Source organism: Solea solea, chromosome 13 (assembly GCF_958295425.1).
Source record: "Solea solea chromosome 13, fSolSol10.1, whole genome shotgun sequence".
In the NCBI taxonomy this organism is placed as follows: Eukaryota; Metazoa; Chordata; class Actinopteri; order Pleuronectiformes; family Soleidae; genus Solea; species Solea solea.
Genome location: NC_081146.1, coordinates 27,854,371 through 27,869,779, shown reverse-complemented (window position 1 = coordinate 27,869,779; position 15,409 = coordinate 27,854,371). Strand labels below are relative to the sequence as shown.

Sequence of the window (15,409 nt, the reverse complement as noted above, 5' to 3'; positions counted from 1 at the left end):
TTTACACATTTTAACAAATCCCACAATTTCTTCCTTTACTATGACACCAAAAGTATTCCAATAGAGATATACTCATTTTATTATGAGTATGAAATATTCGAGCAGAGACCTAAAAAACAGGCTTAAGAGGGAATGTCCTTTTGACAGTGATGCGCTGTATGATGTGTGAGTGAATGTCGTGTAAAGCATCTTTGAGGGGACATTTATATAAACTTTATATAAATACAAACCATCTCTGACATTCTCATGGAAACCAATTCTTTGTTGGTGATTATTCTCACTTTAATCTCTTTATTTTGGAACGTGTATCCAGTCGATGTGATATAAGAATGTCACTGAACAATATTGTTTGTTTTTAATTCTGTAGAAACTGAAGTTACATCCAACTTATTCACAGTTCTGTGCCATTAATTTACATTTCTGTTCACATGCAAAGAGTTTACCTTCAAATATTTAAGTGAATTATTATTTAACAGTGTGTGTGTGTGTGTGTGTGTGTGTGTTGATACGGGACTGAAGAAAAGATGTAACATTTATATTGAAGTGCAGCTTCATGGCAATGGAATCATGTGTAATATGTTTAATGATTATTTGAATTTGCCAAATGTCTTAACATATATATATATATATATATATATATATATATATATATATAATATTAAAGTGAACAGGCGTTTAATACATTGATACATACACGTCATGACTGTGATGTAGAGTTCTCTCTGAAGAGTTCAGTCGTTGTGTTTTTCAAATCTTTTCTCTGTTACTGACAAAACGTTTGCATGAATGAGTGACAGATGTGTGCTCTCCTCTGTCTGCTTCAGTGCTGAGTCCCCGGTTGACTGCAGTGTCACCAAACGCTCCAGACACATGAGCAATGACGGGGCACCCATGGTGTACCAGGTCTCCTACGCAGAACCTCGCGTCAGTCCTGAGACCACCACACCACCCAGCAGCAGCAGCACAGAGGAGAAGAGGGTCATTGTGCCTGCAGGTGAGCTCACTCACTCACACACACACACACACACACACACATCACTGCACCACACTGTTCCATCACAATATCACTAACGTCCCACAGCTGAATAATATGCCTGGTGCCACTTGGACTCATGCTGTAAGGACGAAATAGAAGTTCATAAAGATCTCCGTGTTCACCATTAGGATTCAGTATATGCAATAATATCATTTACTGTTTAAAGTCTTGTTGACCACTTAAATGTGTCATATATTCATCCATTCACACTCATTTACTCATTCATACAGCATATCTATATACAGTGTTTTCCCCGCCTCACACACCCATTCATACTCTGTTGGCATAGCTGTTAGGCCCAATTTGCCTAAGAACACATGTGCAGCAGAGCTGGGGATCAACCCCCCAACCTTCAGTCTGAAGACGACCTGCTGACCTGCTCGACTCCTCTTCACTCATGAGGAAGAGCAGCGGCCTTCATGTTTCTAACACACAGAAAAGGAATGATTCGCTCACGTAGGTCCCATAGCTGCTAACTATTTATATGAAGTGTATATTTATATTTCACTATGAAGAAGCTACAACACCCTCAAGCAATGATCGTGTTTTTCCTAAATGAAAAACGGTCCATAAAGTTTTCAAAGCAGGAGAAAAGCTTCAGTGGTCGATGATTCCAAATAAAAGAGTCCCATCAGCTTTCTAAAATAAATGACGTGTACGTGAAGGAACACGTACGCGTACGTGAATGAACACGTACGCGTACATGAATGAATACCTCTCAGTGGACTCACACATACTCACACATACATGTACCTGCTGCCACTCACTGGTTCAGCCGTAGATTCAGGGACGGAGTTAAAGAGCTTCATAATTGAATTGCTGGATATTGCATCATGGCAGGAATGTGTGGACAGAGGACAATCAGGACCTGAGGGCGCGGCGTCTTCTCGTCACCTCCGCTGCTCTTGCCTCTTTTTTTTTATTACTGGCATTCACACGACATTGTTTGCTACTGGAAGTGAGTTTTCCTCCCAGAATCAGACGAGTGATTATTGCGTCCTCTCAGACAGTATTCCCCAAACTCTCTACACAGATCACAATAGAAATCATGACTCTGATTTACAGCCTGATCTATTGTTTTGATTTGATTACAACTTCATGTCATGTATGTTATTTAAATCATATACAAAATCTGAATCTTAACTAACAGGTTGGAAAATTCCTTTCATTTCTTAGAGGAAAGAAAATCTCCTGCGTGTCTGTTGGGATTCTGTGTTCTAAATCAGAATATTATAATATATAATATAATATAACATATATAAGAATTAAGGATTTATATAAGGGTTTTCTTTCTGCTAATCCTTAGGTTACCCCAGTTGTTGTCCTTTATATATGTTCAGTATCCAATTTAAAAGACTGGATGGAAAGCTCATGTTTGATCTCTGGTTCCTCAGACGTGTCACATATTCCACATAAACCTTTAAATGAATAGCTGTAGGACATTATTATCAGGTCAAAGGTCATTGTTGTCTAAACACTCCACTGTGTGATGCTAGACCCAGAGGTGTGGACCCAGGACCACGTGCGGCAGTGGCTGGACTGGGCCATCAAGGAGTATGTCCTGGAGGAGGTGGACGTCATGCTCTTCCAGGCACTCGACGGAAAAGCCCTGTGCAAGATGACCAAGGACGACATGATGCGCCTCACGTCAGCCTACAACGCAGACATGCTTCTCTCGCACCTCAATTACCTCAGGCAGAGTAAGACTTTGTTCTGTTGATGTCACTGACGCTCTTCACCAGTCACAGTCAACAAAGAACAACATTTAACACTCAACACAACAGGTGTCAGTGTTCACTGTGTGTTCACTGTGTGTTCACTGTGGAATTTAAAGAAACAATCCATCAAATCATTATTATATTTCAATGTTGAAATCATTTTCTTTTAAAGACATTTAAGTTTATAAACCGCTCACTCTTCGCACCAAAGTCCATAGCGCTGCTGATTTCCCGCTGCCTCGTTCCATAAGTTTGTGTCACTTATCTGAAAGGAGGATTTCAGCAAAGTGACTAAATAAGACGTTTGACGTTTGACCCGAGGCAGCAGTGGATCAACAGCTCCTGTGTACTATGATGTTAAAATGCTGATCTTCAGTCAGTACCTGGTCCAACCACGCCCTGTACTGACCTGTACACGCCATGTCTTTGCTTCAGGTAGCCCTACATTCTCATACTCCACAACTCCAACCAACAACACACCCCCACAACAGCCCAGACTACAGGTGAAAGCAGGTGAGACTGTCCAGCCTCCGTTACACCACTACATCATGATGTTCATTTAAGATCATGGAAAGTCACTTTAACACAACAAGCCTCGTATTATATATCATTTAGTGTGTGCAGAAACACACACAGCGCTCTGCTGATGTCATACTGTATAATCTCACTCTCATAGCAACATGAACGTATAAAACAAATGCCTAATCTGACCTAATCCTCCACACATTATGTTAGAAATAGTGTCTGAGGAATTACAACAGTGTCATCAAGAGTAAAAGCTGTTTTTCTCCAGTCTTTTGTTTGGGATTTTTTAGGTGTGTATAAAAATATGTCCAACGTTATTCTAAACTCTGTCCTGATATAAATCCTCTTAGTAGTGTGCAGACACACACACACACACACACACACACACACACACACACACTCTGCCATCGACACATTTGTAAAGATGAGGAGGAAATGACAGAATAAACAGAATAAGGGAGGAGACAGAGAGCAGGACTGGAGCGACAGTGTGACCAGAACGATGACAATGTTGCTTCTCTCAGACTATTAAGTATTATTAGGATTTTGTTGAGTGTTTTCTCTGCAACATGAAGACGTGAACGATCGCTTTGAGCACAGTTTGAATTCAGGAGTCTTCCTCAGACTGTTTCATTCACTGTGGATTTCCAGCACTTTCTCCTGCTACATTCTCACATGACATTAACCATTGATTCTATTACGGAGCTGGAGTCTCAGGAGCAACTTCTGCAGACATTTCCAAGGCCAAAAGGAAGGGAAATGGGCGTGGAACTAGGAGGTCGCTGGCTCAATCCCAGCACCAAGGGCGAGGCTGCCCCTGAGCAAGGCCCCAGATGAGTGCTGGTTAAATGAGGACAATTGGTGTGTGTACTAAAAATGATGAATTGTAATGTTCCCACAAAGATCGTCTCTACACAAGCTCAGTGTTTGTCTGACGAGCGTTACGTTACTGTTTTAATGCAATTGAAATATTCTTTGCTGTTTGTCAGATAACAAGAACTCAACAGCAAGTTTCATACAGGAAACAGCTGCACCAGCACAGGAAATGGAGATATCGGTCCTGCTTCTGGGACACAATTCACAATCTTGCGGGGGCAACAGGGGCAGTTTGAACCAATGAACCCAAAACAAAAAAGATGCTCACCCAAGAAAGTGCTTATCACCTGTATTTAGTGACTTCCTTGCAGTCTGATTGTGTTTTGTGTGTTTGCACAGAGAGTGACTTTGATGAGATCAGCCGCAGAAACAGCTGGCCTGCAAACACCATGACTGCGGTGCCCAAAGGTGTGAGCAGTCGCATCAGTTCGGATCCAGGTTTTGCTGAAGAAAATGATTCATGTTTTCTTTTTGATTTCTAGGTTCTTCCATGGAGCACCATCACAGTACAAGAGTTACGGAGCCTGCTCCAAGAATTGTCCAAGGTATGATCGCACCTTGCATGCAGGGGTCACCACAGCAGATCATCTGCCTCCATCTTGTCCTCCTTCACAACCCCATGAAGCTTCTCTGCAGTCTCTCTCGTTTCCTCCTGCCTCGAGTCATCTCAACCTTCCCTTTCTTGCAAAACTATTTGTATTATCTTAAAAATAAGCTTCCAGCAGCATGCTAACACCACGCTGATGTTTCCATGTGTACCAGGCTCTTTGTTTAGAGAATTCAACCTCAGCTCTGTAGGAGATGATCTGTCTGTCTGTCTGTCTGTCTGTCTGTCTGTCTGTCAGTTAAAAAAGTAAAGGAAATGTAATCTGGATGTGGAGGGAAAACATGTTTAGATTTTGGTGGTGACATTTTCTGGTTTGTTTCTGAAAATCTTTTTCATCTTATTTCTGTAAATACTCTTCATGCCTCGATAGTTGTCTGCAAAAAGAAAAGTCAGTATATAGTGTGACTGTAAACACATGGAACGATCAGTTCTACTACATCACATGACTATATAAGTAAATGAATATTGTACTTTCACTTTCAGTCTGAGGAAGTTCATTGAAGTGTTCACCTTGATATGTAACTGTTGAACTAAATAATGCTATAGTTCATATGAATGTGTGATACTAATCCTCATGGTACACAAACGTCTACATGATTCATTAACATGAACAAACTATTCCTCCATTGGTCGTTGAAATTGTTTGGTGTGGAACGCACTCGTGGAGCCACTGGCTGTGTAACTGTCATGGGTGAAATGAAGCCACTTTGTTTGACCTCATTAATGCAGGAGCCTGTGGCTAAATAAGAATAATAATAATAATAATAATAATAATAATAATATTGCCTTTTATTTCATCTTGAAGACACTTGAAAAACATTCACTTTAAAATTAATATTTGCCACAGAAAATATATATATACATATATATGTATATGTATATATATATATATATATATACACATGTATATATATGTACATATATGTACTTATAGATTTTTTTTTCTTTTCAGACCCCTATCAGACACTAGGGCCCATAAGCAGTCGATTAGCTAACCCAGGTAAGAACCTAAATCATCCATAAGTTTAAAACAAAGATGACACCAATGAGGCCTTTTACACTGTCTGCTTTGGCAACATAAGCACATGCAGTTCCAACATGAAGCAAACTTCAAGCAACACCTGTTGTGTCAGTGCAATTGCCACACGCTTACACGAACACGAAATCTGGCTTCCCTCGCACCAAAAATGACTGTTTGCCCTGCTGTTTCCTCACAGAAGGCCAAGCCCTCAGCTCATCCAAGAACCGAACAGGCAAACAAAGTCCATACAAGCTCCCTGACCCCAGCGCTCACAGGCCTGTGGGTAGGTTTCTGCCCTGTTGTCTCGCACTTTTTCCAAGACACACAGTGAAAAGGTCACATTTGGTGTAAAAAATAAAAACAAAAGCTGATGTAATGTGTGTCATATTAATGTTGGAAAAGAACAACAAACGTACAAAAACTCATTGTCAAAGAGGAAAGCTGTCCAAGGTCCTGTAATACCTGATCACATAAAAAAGAGCTGCCATTTTCCCCCTGACGTCACATTTACACACAGATGTTTACGTCACATTTACGCACAGATGTTTACGTCACATTTACACACAGATGCTTACGTCACATTTACGCACAGATGTTTACGTCACATTTACGCACAGATGCTTACGTCACATTTACACACAGATGTTTACGTCACATTTACGCACAGATGCTTACGTCACATTAACGCACAGATGCTTACGTCACATTTACGCACAGATGCTTACGTTACATTTACGCACAGATGTTTACCTCACATTTACGCACAGATGCTTACGTCACATTTACGCACAGATGCTTACGTCACATTTACGCACAGATGCTTACGTCACATTTACACACAGATGCTTACGTCACATTTACGCACAGATGCTTACGTCACATTTACGCACAGATGCTTACGTCACATTTACGCACAGATGTTTACGTCACATTTACACACAGATGTTTACGTCACATTTACGCACAGATGTTTACGTCACATTTACACACAGATGCTTACGTCACATTTACGCACAGATGTTTACGTCACATTTACACACAGATGCTTACGTCACATTTACACACAGATGCTTACGTCACATTTACGCACAGATGCTTACGTCACATTTACACACAGATGTTTACGTCACATTTATGCACAGATGTTTACGTCACATTTACACACAGATGCTTACGTCACATTTACACACAGATGTTTACGTCACATTTACGCACAGATGCTTACGTCACATTTACGCACAGATGCTTACGTCACATTTACGCACAGATGTTTACGTCACATTTACGCACAGATGCTTACGTCACATTTACGCACAGATGCTTACGTCACATTTACGCACAGATGCTTACGTCACATTTACGCACAGATGCTTACGTCACATTTACACACAGATGTTTACGTCACATTTACGCACAGATGCTTACGTCACATTTACGCACAGATGCTTACGTCACATTTACACACAGATGCTTACGTCACATTTACGCACAGATGTTTACGTCACATTTACGCACAGATGCTTACGTCACATTTACGCACAGATGCTTACGTCACATTTACGCACAGATGCTTACGTCACATTAACGCACAGATGCTTACGTCACATTTACGCACAGATGTTTACGTCACATTTACGCACAGATGCTTGTCACATTTACACACAGATGTTTACGTCACATTTACGCACAGATGCTTACGTCACATTTACACACAGATGTTTACGTCACATTTACGCACAGATGCTTACGTCACATTAACGCACAGATGCTTACGTCACATTTACGCACAGATGCTTACGTTACATTTACGCACAGATGTTTACGTCACATTTACGCACAGATGCTTACGTCACATTTACGCACAGATGCTTACGTCACATTTACGCACAGATGCTTACGTCACATTTACGCACAGATTCTTACGTCACATTTACGCACAGATGCTTACGTCACATTTACGCACAGATGCTTACGTCACATTTACGCACAGATGCTTACGTCACATTTACGCACAGATGTTTACGTCACATTTACACACAGCTGTTTACATCACAGTTAACTTGTCCTCCTCGTTGTTTCCTCCAGGTTCGGGGCAGATCCAGCTGTGGCAGTTCCTGCTGGAGCTGCTGTCCGACAGCAACAACGCTGGCATCATCACCTGGGAGGGGACCAACGGCGAGTTCAAAATGACCGACCCTGATGAGGTAGCCAAGCGCTGGGGAGAGCGCAAGAGCAAGCCCAACATGAACTACGATAAGCTGAGCCGCGCCCTGCGTTACTACTATGATAAAAACATCATGACGAAGGTGCATGGAAAGCGCTATGCCTACAAATTTGACTTCCAAGGCATCTCACAGGCGCACCAGAACCACGCAGCAGAAGGCGGGATTGTCAAGTACCAGACGGAGATGTCTTACGTGCAGCCCTACCACAGCCACCAGCCCAAAATGAACTTCATGGGTGGACACCCTTCACCTATGCCCGTCTCCCCAGGCAACTTTTTTGCCTCTCCATCCACATACTGGAACTCCCCCAACAGCCCCATCTACCCTGGGTCAGCCATGACCAGGCATCCCGCCACTCACTCCCACCTGAGCTCATACTACTGAGGAGAAGACAGTGAACAGCTGACAGGGATCACACCTGCAGGACGTACCTGAGCTGAACCCGATCTGAAGATCTGATGATATGACGCTACAGTGTGCTCTGTACGGGCATTATCAAGTTGTCTTTGTCACATCTATCCTTACACATGGACAAACATGAACGTCTTACTCCTCCTCGAGTTTTCTGATTACACTCAAGACATTATATTAACGGTGATACAGTTATAATACCAAGTTTGTTTTTTATTTGAATATTGTTTGATAGTAAGCTGTTGTAAAGTCTAAAGTCATCATCTTTACAGTGTGATTGCCACAATAGTTAGCATAACTGTAATTTTCACATCCAGTGTGACTGACATTTGTAAAAGACAAGTTGTACAGAATAATTGTTACGTGTCATTCATGGTGTAAAGCTAATAAATGCTTGTATCTGAACACGAGGTGTGAATCTTTCAGAATCTCACGATTCCATTCAATTCTGTTCCCTCGGGTTAAGATTTGATTAAAAAGTCATTTTCAATTCAAAACGATTTCCAATTGAAAATAATGTCTTGAATCAAAATTGATGAAGAACACAGAGCAGCTGATCTGTCGTCATGACCTCAGAGGAGAGTGTGTGACATCACTTGGCTCAGTTGTAATCAGAAAACTGAAGCATTCATTTTCTATGATGTCGTCATGAAACAAGCCGTCAATCAAAAGTGAAACCGTGATAGAATTCTTTGTTTAAATATTCTTGGACGTTATTCATTTATAATCTGAGGATATGAATCCTGAACCTCTTCTGAATCCTGTTTTATTTCTGCTCATCATGTGGAGTGAAGCATTCACATGTCGTGGAAACAAACTGCTGATTGTTGCTCTACTGTAGACTTATTTTCTGTTGCCAGTAGATGGCGCTGAAACGATGTTACATTATTGGCATGTTGATGCCTTATGATATGATCGTGGACACACATGCAGTTCACTGCTCTTTGTTGATCAGTTGATGTTAATGAAGCCACACGTGCTGAACTCGTTACTGTTCATGTCACTTTTATTTGTCAAAATCAAAGGTTTCCTCGAATATTCTGTGTGGTTCTGTGACCGTCTCCTCGTCCACAACTGCAGAGCCCTGCTCCAGCTTCTGATCCCACTCCAACCCGACCCACGTCACCCCTCCACCTGTGAAGGGCCAGTCCATGTCCTTCACTGTGCTCTCTGCTTTCACTCCAGCCTGCAGCTGTGTGCCCCCTGCAGTCACCCCTCCCTCTGTCCCTGGTCGGGGTGCAGCTGTGGTTGTTGTTGCTGCTGAGGTCGTGGTGGTGGTGGTGGTGGTGGAGGAGGTGGAGGAGGTGGAGGAGGTGGAGGAGGTGGAAACCATCGTCCTTTTTGGGATTGTGGAGGCTCTCACTTCAGGCTTTATTGTCCACAATTTGCTGGTGATTGTTTTGGTCTTTGCTGTGAGAACACAATCAGAAATCTGTCATCAAATATGGATTATTTTGCTTATTTTTTTCTTGGTCGTATTCCATATGTCAGTGTGGTGAAGTCAAAGGGGCGGAGGCCTCGAAACTGAATCTCTGCGGGTGTGGTATTCAAATGATGATTTTCAGTTACCAGGGGCCTTGTGTGTAAAGAGTGTGCAGCTTATTCCACCCACAAATTAATATGCAAATGACTCAAACGAAACAAATGTCATTGATGCTTTAAAAAAAAAAAAACCCAAGCTGTGCTTTGACTGTTGAGTGATTTGTTTTCTGATATATGAGAACATTTAAGTTTAGACAAGACTTCTGTGTGAGAATAGATCATTTATCAGTGGCACACGTCACAGAAAACAAAACAAACACATTTTTATACATGTTGTTGCTTTGTGACGTTCATTTAGAAAATTGTTTGAATGGATTAAATAACTTAAGGTTCAGACCACGGCTGCAGAGGGAGGGGGCAGCTGGGATGCATGTTATTTTGTTATAATTATATAACTTACAGTAATAATAGAACTGACATGTAATAAAAGTGGAGTGTGAACACATTTTAGAGTTGTCCACTTTGACTGTCAACCAGTCAGATGGATGATAACCTTTGACAGGCATGTTTTAGTAAATATCCAAAGCAAATGCCTCGTATGTAAATACTGATACTGACTGAGGTCTTTAATATCAGAATCCTTTATTAATCCCCGGGGGAAATTGTTTAAATAGGTTCATTAATAGGTTTTTGCTGCACTACAGTTTCACTTCAGATGAAAATGAAGGAAAATAAGGTTTCGTTGCAGAAAGTGAAGGGAACGATGTCTCACCTGTAGAAGCCACAGAGCTGCAATTGGAGTCACAGCAGCTACAGACTGAGGGGGGTCCATAAAGCTCCACCCACCTGAGAAAAAGAAGAAGATGAAGAATCGATCAATTTTCTGTGATCTCGTCGTCAGAGATGAACTCACCTTCCTGCTTTTGGGTCGTAGTTGCAGGACTTTGTTGTTGGCGAGGGCACCGACGTGCCCACAGATATGTTGCAGTGCATGTAGAGATGCTGTAGAGATTAAAGTCAGTATTTGTCATCAGTACAATGTTTGACGTCAACAATTTAAACAGACGCTGTAGAAAATAAGCAAACACTTATTTCTGCTCACCTGGTCTGTCATTCCCTTAAACAAGAAGGCATCCACAGTGAATCGGACTATGTTGTTTTTGTAGGGGATGAATCTAGAGTGACCTTCCTTGCTTTCAGTCATACACCTTAATGAGAAAGAAACAAAAAGATCTAATATATATATATATATATATATATATATATATACATATATATATATATATATATATATATATATATATATATATATATATATATATATACATATATATATATATATATATATATATACATACATACATACATACATATATATATATATATATATATATATATATACACACAGTAGCAGTCAAACGTTTGGACACACCTTCTCATTCAGTTGTAAAATACGTTGTAGATTAATACTGAAGACATCCAAACTCTTTTTAGATTCTTTAAAAAGACTTGTTCAGTACTTCGTGCACGAGCAGAGCACAGTTACTGAAGTGAAATCCAGCGGCAGGGACTGTGACGCGGCTCACGCTCGCAGGCTTTCAGCAGAGACACCGTTAAATACACCAGATACTCTTCGGTCTTTTTAACTCATCTACAGTTGGCTTTGATTCTCGTGTCAGACGTCGCGCTCACGTGACGACACTCTGACCAATCAGTGGACGGCAGTCCGACAGCGTCACACATCCTGTCGCCTCAGGTACCACCGCTAATGGAAAAGCAAAAAAAAAAACTGCGCTGGTACCATGTAGTGGAAAAGCTCAGTTGTGATGTGGTTCAAAGGTCTGACAACAGTTCTAATCCACATCATGGTAAGAACCAGAGGAGGAAAGGTGAGTGGATGGTTCCCAGCGTGAAGCATGGAGGAGGTACGATGGTATGAGTTGTGCTTTGCTGGTGAAACTGTTGATGATTTATTCAAAACCAGCGCCAGTGCTGCGTCACATGACCTGGTCTCAACAGTCACCTGATCTCAAACCAACTGAGATGGTTTGAGATGAGTTGGACTGCACAGTGATCAGTGATCAGCACTTCTGGGAACTCCTTTAAGACTGTGGGAAAACCACTCCAGGTGAAAACCTCATGAAGCCGACTGAGTGACTGTCAAGAGTGTGCACGGCTGTCAGAGGAAGACATTCTGCTTTCTTAAATACTTTTTGGTTTACTACATAATTCCATGTGTTCCTTCATAGTTTGGGCGTCTTCAGCGTAGAAAATCATAAAAATAAAGAAAAACTATTGAACGAGAAGGTGTGTCCAAACTTTTGACTAGTGTGAATGTGACAATAACGTTCTGTGAGTGACATGTTTATTACCCAAAATTCTTCACCACAGGAAACTGAAGCTTGGAGGTGTGGGAATTATCAGGAGTCACATGACACGAGTGGACATACAGTCTTTTGTCTGGAGAAATGGAGACCGCCTCGGCCTCAAAGTACATGGGCTTTCCCAGCACGAACTGATCCGACGGAAAGAGTCTTTCCCATTTAACTGAACAGGAACAAGAGGGAGGAGGCGTGAGACCCACGGCAGCTCCACAGTAATTCAATTCAATTCAACAGTATATATCATAATAATATTACCACCCACTTACTAACTAGGGATCAGCCACAATTCACTGAACTACAACCAAACACAATGTGGATTTGAAGGCAGCGACAAACTGAACATCGAACACAGTGTTTCCTGCTCCATCACACCCGAGTCAGACAAACAGCTCGTTATCAGGCTGACCCTGACCCTGAGGTGTGATGGAGCATCTAACATGGCCGAAAGACAAGAATATAAAAGAATGTTTAACGTAGTTTCAGTTGCATGTCCCTGCATTTGAGGCGGACATTTCTTAATAAGAAAAAATAAAAAAAATATTTTGTTTGAATTGAACTATGTTAACGGGACTATTGAAAGATTAAGGCCTAGTTCAGTCACTGAGATAAGAGACAAGATCTATTTTGGTACATTTTACCATTTCGTGGGGTGAGAGTGAATTTCGCCCTGTTCTTCATTGATTTGAAGATCTTATGCATCTGCATCTTTGGTTTGTAGCCAATTTTATACGAGTACTGGTACCTACACACACACACACACACAGAAAAAAGTGGTCATGTTAGTTTTTTTATGTAATAAAATCAAAAGAACTTGGCACATAATTCAGTCTCACCTGTTATAATAACATGCGACAGACAGGAAGAAGGGCACAGCTCTTCTGATTGGTCCTTGGATTTTCGGTGGATCATACCGTAGCGTGTTAGAGTAGGCCACTTGATTATCAATTATCTGCAAAGAAGAAAATCATCAATCAAATCAGCTTCACTAATTGATCAATTTAACCTCTTGACACTCGAGTAAGAATGTATACAGTGTATGGCTGTAATACACATGTAATAACAGTTACACACATAATAACAGTTACACATGTCAGTTACACATGTAATTACAGTTACACATGTAATAACAGTTACACACGTAATAACAGTTACACATGTCAGTTACACATGTAATAACAGTTACACATGTAATAACAGTTACACACATGTAATAACAGTTACACATGTAATAACAGTTACACATGTAATAACAGTTACACACGTAATAACAGTTACACACGTAATAACAGTTACACATGTCAGTTACACATGTAATAACAGTTACACATGTCAGTTACACACGTAATAACAGTTACACATGTGCAGTTTTCCTACAGTGTTTCCTGCAATTAATGCATATATATTGTTATTTTTTTCACATTTTAAATATTTAACTTCATTGATTAATTTCTTTCTATTAAAATATAGAACACAAATAATGTTGAAAATGGATATATTACAGCATATACTACTCTACAATGCTGTAATTTATCCATTTCCAACATTGCATTATTTGTGTTGATGTTTTGACAGCAAGATGATTTTTACAGTTAAAAAAGAAAATTGTGACGTCATCAGTGGTTTGATTCTTACCTAAATGTAATAGGAACATATACCTGGGTAATCACCTGATCACCTGACATCACAAAAACATGCATGTGTTCCAACTCACCGTGCGCGTGGCTCCACACGTGCCAAATTCATATTCAAAGTGAAGGAAATCCTTCGTGTGGTTACTGGCTTCACACGAGCCCAGCCGGAGCTGCGGTCGTGGTTCATCGGTACCGAACAAGCTTCGGTCGACCTGCACGTGCATCTTGTTCATCTTGCACCGAGTCCTCACGGGATTCGGACCGCGCACGAAGAGCGGACTGCTGGGCCGCTCCGTCGGGATCAGGATCTCCCGCACGGCCGCAGGTAGAGGTTCCTGTCCGGAGCCTCTGGCCGGAGAGAAGCGCTCCCTCTCCACCAGCGGCACACTCGAGTCCACGAACACGGGCAGGTGGAGGTATGGCGGGGGCAGAACGTGCTCGGTGTGATGTCGCGGTGCTCCTCCATCAGCGGGAGACATCAACGGTAAGATAAGAAATAACGAAAGGTGAGCCAAATGACACATTTAAATTGAATAAACATGTGTTTAATCCAACTCAACTTGAAGACATTATCGCTGACGGTGTGCTGCTCACCTGAGTCCCAATTAAAAACACCTGGTGAACAATCACAGGGACACGCCCACTGTTTTACTCTGAAGTTAAGTTCTCAGAATAAACTGCTGGAGGTTCATTTACTGTCAGTTAGGAGTGAAACACCGTGATGTTGCAGCGAACAGTTCAAACGTTTATAGACATTTATTGATGATGATGATGATGATGCACCACGAAAATGATTATATAATAATAATTAGCCATATGTTCCAATATTACAGTTAACTATGTATTTTCTTGTGGTTTAAACTGAGTCAAATATGATGAAAAGACATATTTTCCTTCATAAATGGCACATATGAGTTTCAACAGCACTGACAGTAATGTACACAAGATTTATGTTTACATGTTACATGTGTGTCTGGTGTCAGCAAATGATTGTATTTATATTAAGATAAAAACAAACTGTTTTACAGGCCTGCATAACATGAAGAAAACCAATGTACATACATGTCACATGTCCCTCAGTCTAATCTAATGATTTGTTTTATATGTAACTGTGGTGCAGAAAACACCTCTGTCCACCTGTGACATACAGTCCTTCATTAGGAATTGTTCAGGGTCATGACCCCCCCACACACGCAGAAGACCCTAATGGTGGATGTGTGCTTATGTGGCATGTCTGTGTTTATGCATCTACTGTTTGTGGGAGGACGATAAATTCATGACAAGCTTTTTCTCCTCTCTTCCTAAAGTTGACGACCACTATTTAATTATTGCTCCACAATCGTTTCTCCAGGAGTCTGGGTTCAAACTAAAGGTGCCATCTTCTCTGTGGTGTGTCAGATCCAGATGTAAATACCTGGAAGTAAAAGCTGAAATGTTCATCTTTTCATTTCACATGTTTTCAGTCTATGGCATAAATAAAGGAATTGGCCTCA

General features: G+C 41.0%; 2 protein-coding genes across 7 annotated transcripts in view; one reads left to right on the top strand and one right to left on the bottom strand.

Annotated features, from left to right (window-relative positions):
• Nucleotides 1–8,824, top strand: part of fli1rs (Fli-1 proto-oncogene, ETS transcription factor-related sequence) — a 16,753-nt gene extending 7,929 nt beyond the window's left edge. For 2 of the 6 annotated variants that reach the window (XM_058647615.1, XM_058647618.1), the window contains exons 3-10: nucleotides 825–994; nucleotides 2,533–2,736; nucleotides 3,190–3,267; nucleotides 4,495–4,563; nucleotides 4,638–4,700; nucleotides 5,715–5,762; nucleotides 5,980–6,066; nucleotides 7,869–8,824. In XM_058647615.1, the coding sequence (XP_058503598.1) occupies nucleotides 825–994; nucleotides 2,533–2,736; nucleotides 3,190–3,267; nucleotides 4,495–4,563; nucleotides 4,638–4,700; nucleotides 5,715–5,762; nucleotides 5,980–6,066; nucleotides 7,869–8,392 (1,243 nt within the window). In that variant the 3' untranslated portion in view covers nucleotides 8,393–8,824. The remainder of the gene's footprint in view (nucleotides 1–824; nucleotides 995–2,532; nucleotides 2,737–3,189; nucleotides 3,268–4,494; nucleotides 4,564–4,637; nucleotides 4,701–5,714; nucleotides 5,763–5,979; nucleotides 6,067–7,868) is intronic. The other 4 variants (XM_058647617.1, XM_058647616.1, XM_058647619.1 and 1 more) reach the window with 4 other exon arrangements.
• A 583-nt stretch (nucleotides 8,825–9,407) lies between these two features.
• On the bottom strand, nucleotides 9,408–14,502 carry zp3d.2 (zona pellucida glycoprotein 3d tandem duplicate 2). The gene is made up of 8 exons (XM_058647613.1): nucleotides 13,997–14,502; nucleotides 13,119–13,234; nucleotides 12,924–13,027; nucleotides 12,274–12,448; nucleotides 11,004–11,109; nucleotides 10,815–10,903; nucleotides 10,674–10,747; nucleotides 9,408–9,829 (listed from the first exon to the last, which is right to left on the bottom strand). The coding sequence occupies exons 1-8, from the start codon at nucleotides 14,438–14,440 to the stop codon at nucleotides 9,426–9,428; spliced, it is 1,512 nt and encodes a 503-aa protein (XP_058503596.1). The 5' UTR covers nucleotides 14,441–14,502; the 3' UTR covers nucleotides 9,408–9,425.
• Nucleotides 14,503–15,409: the final 907 nt, after the last annotated feature.

What these genes read in the sequence shown, in the direction of transcription:
- zp3d.2 (XM_058647613.1), bottom strand. Translation starts at nt 14,440, where the DNA reads ATGTGTCATTTGGCTCACCTTTCGTTATTTCTTATCTTACCGTTGATG. An exon ending in GTCGCATGTTATTATAACAG is followed by an intron (nt 13,028 to 13,118) that starts GTGAGACTGAAT and finishes GTGTGTGTGTAG; the next exon opens with GTACCAGTACTCGTATAAAA. An exon ending in TTAAGGGAATGACAGACCAG is followed by an intron (nt 10,904 to 11,003) that starts GTGAGCAGAAAT and finishes TAATCTCTACAG; the next exon opens with CATCTCTACATGCACTGCAA.